The 4,632-nt window shown below is 37.5% G+C and overlaps 1 protein-coding gene across 1 annotated transcript; it reads left to right on the forward strand.

The window, feature by feature from the left end:
* The first annotated feature begins 980 nt into the window (after positions 1-980).
* On the forward strand, positions 981-1,706 carry LOC106461549 (protein ZBED8-like). Its single transcript, XM_013921384.1, has one exon. It carries the CDS (start codon positions 981-983, stop codon positions 1,704-1,706), a length of 726 nt encoding a protein of 241 aa, XP_013776838.1.
* The last annotated feature ends 2,926 nt before the right edge of the window (positions 1,707-4,632 follow it).

Here is a 4,632-nt window from a genome sequence, read left to right on the forward strand (position 1 = left end):
AGAAAACGTTAGTGATATTTTTTGTTGTTGTTGTTACAGTAAACTATCCGAAGGTAAGCTTACTTCACTTTATGGCAGTGATTCTCAACCAGGGTAAATTTACCCCTTGGGGGTAAAAATTACATGGCAGGGGTTAAATAATTGATGTACCTGATGATTGAATAATAATTCAATTAAAGTTCATTTTGTAAAATGTGTGTGTGTGTGTGTGTGTGCTCGCGTGCATGCGTGAGGGAGAGAGGGAGGAAGGGAGAGTGCCAGTCAATCCTGTTCAGTCCTATACAGTCACTATACTAATTCATAATTATTTCTTTTCAGATTTTGTCATGTCCAAGAAACGTACATACCTGGATTCATATGTACAGTATGGTTTTAACTTCATTGTTGTGGATGGTGTGGAGAAGCCTCAGTGTCTGCTGTGCTCAAAAGTTCTTGGAAATGGGTCACTGAAACCTTCAATATTGAAACAGCATCTGGAAGCTACACATCCTGCCCATGCATCTGAGACCGTGCTACATTTGAGGCAAAGAGAGCTAGGTTTAGGGCTGCAGGAACACTACCCAAATTTGGCTTCGTATCTGAGAAGAAACCAATGCTTGCAGCCTCCTATCATGTAGCGATGTGAATAGCAAAGGCAAAGAAACCTCATGACATAGTCGAGAAGCTGATTAAACCTTGTGCCTCAGACATAGTTGAACATGTATGTGGGAATAAAGAAAAACAGAAGATTCAAGCCATTCCCCTTTCTAATTACACAATTCATCGGCGTATTATAGAAATGTCGCAAGATATTTGTCAACAAGTTATTGAACAGATCAAATCTAGCCTAGCAAAAATTTCTTTGCAACTTGATGAATCCTGTGATGTAGCCAATTTTTCACATCTTCTTGTTTTTGTCCGTTACATGTGTGGAAAAGAACTAAAAAAATGAATTTCTCTTTTGTGAACCTCTCGAACAAACCACAAAGGATATTGATATAATGCAGAAAATACAAGACTTCTTTGAAAAGAACGATCTCACATGGGACATTGTTAGTTCAATCTGTACTGATGGAGTTCCAGCCATGATGGGAGTGAGATCAGGCTTCACTGCGCTTGTGAAGCGAAAGGCACCTCATGTGATAACAACACATTGTGTTCTTCACAGACATGCATTAGCTGCAAAAACTCTTCCTGAAAATCTGAAAATTGTTTTCCAGAAAGTTGTTGAGGCTGTTAACTTCATTCGGGCCCGAACTTTGAATCACCATTTCTTCAAAGCTTTTTGTGATGAGATGGGCTCTGAGCATTCCATTCTTTTACTGCATACTGATGTGAGGTGGCTTTCTCGTGGACTTACTTTAAATCGTGTGTTTGAGCTCCATACTGAGTTAAAGATTTTTCTTCGTGACCGGAATTCAAAGCTGTGTGAAGACTTTGCTGATCCGAAGTTCATCGCCTGTTTGGGGTACCTCTCAGATATATTTACTCGTCTTAACCAAGTCAACAAACAACTGCAGGGAACGTCAGTAACCATTGTTGAAGCAAGTGAAAAGATGATAGCATTGCAGACAAAGCTGGACTTATGGGCACGGAGAGTTCACCAAAGTAACTTTGCAAATTTTCCAAACTTGGATGAGGAAAGATCTGGAGTGTTACCTGAGATAAATCAAGACATCACAGAACATTTGAAAATCTTGAAGAATCACTTCACTGGCTACTTTTAAAAAGGCATGATTCCAACAGAGAGATGGATAATAAGACCTTTTGCCACTGAACTGTCAGAAATGAAAGATGATGACCCAGCAATAGAGGAGCTGATTGATCTTCAATTCTCAGCTACTCTTACAGAAGAATTTGAAAAGGTTGGTGTTCATTTTTGGGTAAAATTCGCAGATTCATTCCCACTCCTTACTCAGCGTGCCTTCTAAGTGCTTGTTCCTTTTATCACTACATACTTATGTGAATCAGGGTTCTCAAGTTTAGTAGCAATGAAGACAAAGGCCAGGATGACGATATGAGAGTAGCATTGTCATCAACAGCTCCTCGCATAAACAAACTGATTGACTCAATGAATCAGCAGTGTTCCCAGTGATAATGTTTCTGGTGTTTCTGTTTGGTTTTATTTTTTTTTGTGATAAAAATGGACTGTATAATTTTTTCTTTAGAAAAGAATGTTTTATTTTCTTTATTTTTGGTGATACGATTGTATATTGCTCTTTTTGTGCAAAAACCTGAATTATATATATTTTTTCTGACCTTCTTGTTTTTCTGTCCCTTTATGATGGCTATGAATTTTTTGTATGGAAGTAATGGGGTAAATGGAGAAATACATCAAGCCAAGGGGGTTAATGATGGAGGAAAAGTTGAAAATCCTTGCTTTATGGTGAATTGTAAAATATGTATTTGTTTGTTCGTTGTTAAGCACAAAGCTACATAATAGGCGATCTGAGCTGTTTCCATCATGGGTATCGAACCCCGGTTTTTAGCGTTATAAGCCCTTGGACTTACCGCTGAGCCACTAGTGAGGTAAATAATGAAAATCAAATCACTTTCGCACGGTTATGTATATGTGAAACATAGAGATAACCCAGGGTTGTTTTCTTGAATGTTTCATCAAGGGGAATCCAAGAATATTACGAATTTTTGTGAGACAGCAACACGAAAAAGAGGATTTTGTATGTGTCACGGTGCAGATAAATAATATGAATATTTGGTAGATGTGAAAAAGAAAAAAAAACACCTAGAAAGTCTGTCCTAATTGATAAGTTTGTAATTCTTCGTGATCTCCCTGGTGGCTCAACGGTTAAACTTGAGGGCTTATAACGCTAAAATTCGGGGTTCAATCCCTGCGGTGAGTATAGCGCTGATAGCCCAATGTGCAGCTTTACGCTTACAACAAACAAAAACTCGTTTATTCGTGAAATAGTTGTATTTTTTGTTTAAGGCTAAGGGATAGACTGTCACTTTTATAACGCAATCACAGCTTAACGTGCAGGGAATATTTCATGGGATTCAAAACTGGCTCACTAGCTCTGAAATCCAGAGCTTCTCCATAGAACAAATCATTTCGCGAAGTAAATAAATATTTTTCAGTAACCTAGGAATAATTCATATAAAAATTCAAATCGAACTCATTTACTGATGCTGTACAACGAACTTGCACAACGCTACGGTCTGAAGTTTATGTATAGTCAGTCTGTAGGGTAGCCCAACCTTTAACCTATGGATGGCCGGACTGTGTGGCCGTAAATTATTATTTATTTGGCTCACTGGGATGGACGTGAATTTTCAATAAGATATGAACTTTAATAAGACCGTGGGCCGGAAAAACTCGATCTTGGGGACAAATGCGGCTCGCCAGGTGCACCATACTGATACAGTTGACTAATTGTGACCTTCATATGTTGTGGGAAATAATGAATCTGACACCAGATCTTAATTACAGTCGATTTCTCTATAAGTTGATTTAAATTCGCCGTCTATTTGGAAACTCGTCGTGGTTTCCGCTGTTTTTAATCTGTTAAAATTGATGCATCTCACAGATATTTCCAAAGCATTATATTCTGTTTGCATGTTTTCTTTAATAAAAAAATATTTTAGCACAAGCTCTGCGCTGTATTACGATTCATTAATCGCTCAGTTCCTAAGAAATTTACGTTTCAATTCAGAATTCGCTAGAAAAATGCTGACGGTTTGTTGGCACGATCGGACTTTGAGCTCTAAGTGCATTATAAGAATGACATTGTCCCCCCGCCATTCAGTAAATAGTTTAAATTCAGGCTATGTCTGCACCCCATGGAGGGTCTCACAGCCCAGGTGTAAAGTTGAAAATACCGAATCTATCGCCAATCTACTCCAGTATTTCATACTACATCCTTCCTAACTTAGCAGAAAAGGGTGTAGGCACGCCTACCTCTGTTGCTTACTTGCTTCTAAACATATACTGTTACCATCCAGAATTGTTGGGGAGAGGAACAAAAGAGAGCTTGTTGCAAATAATAACATAAGAACAATATATATATATGTGTGTGTGTGTGTATGTCTCATTTAGGAAGTTTAATTGAATAATTTTATGATCAAATCTCTCACTGCTAATGAATAATCTATAATTACCACACATATACACATAATTATACACCAGAAGTTAGCTTGTAATGAATACCTATATATGTGTATGTGGTACGGTATGGTAATTATACACCAGAAGTTAGCTTGTAATGAATACCTATATATGTGTATGTGGTACGGTATGGTAATTATACACCAGAAGTTAGCTTGTAATGAATATATATGTGTATGTGGTACGGTATGGCATTACAAGCTAACTTCTGGTGTATAATTACCATACCGTACCACATACACATATACATTACAAGCTAACTTCTGGTGTATAATTACCATACCGTACCACATACACATATATAGGTATTCCTTACAAGCTAACTTCTAGTGTATAATTACCATACCGTGCCACATACACATATATAGGTATTCATTACAAGCTAACTTCTGGTGTATAATTACCATACCGTACCACATACACATATATAGGTATTCATTACAAGCTAACTTCTGGTGTATAATTACCATACCGTACCACATACACATATATAGGTATTCATTACAAGCTAACTTCTGGTGTATAATTAC

The sequence above is a fragment of the Limulus polyphemus genome, unplaced genomic scaffold (genome assembly GCF_000517525.1).
Source record: "Limulus polyphemus unplaced genomic scaffold, Limulus_polyphemus-2.1.2 Scaffold984, whole genome shotgun sequence".
Taxonomy (NCBI): Eukaryota; Metazoa; Arthropoda; class Merostomata; order Xiphosura; family Limulidae; genus Limulus; species Limulus polyphemus.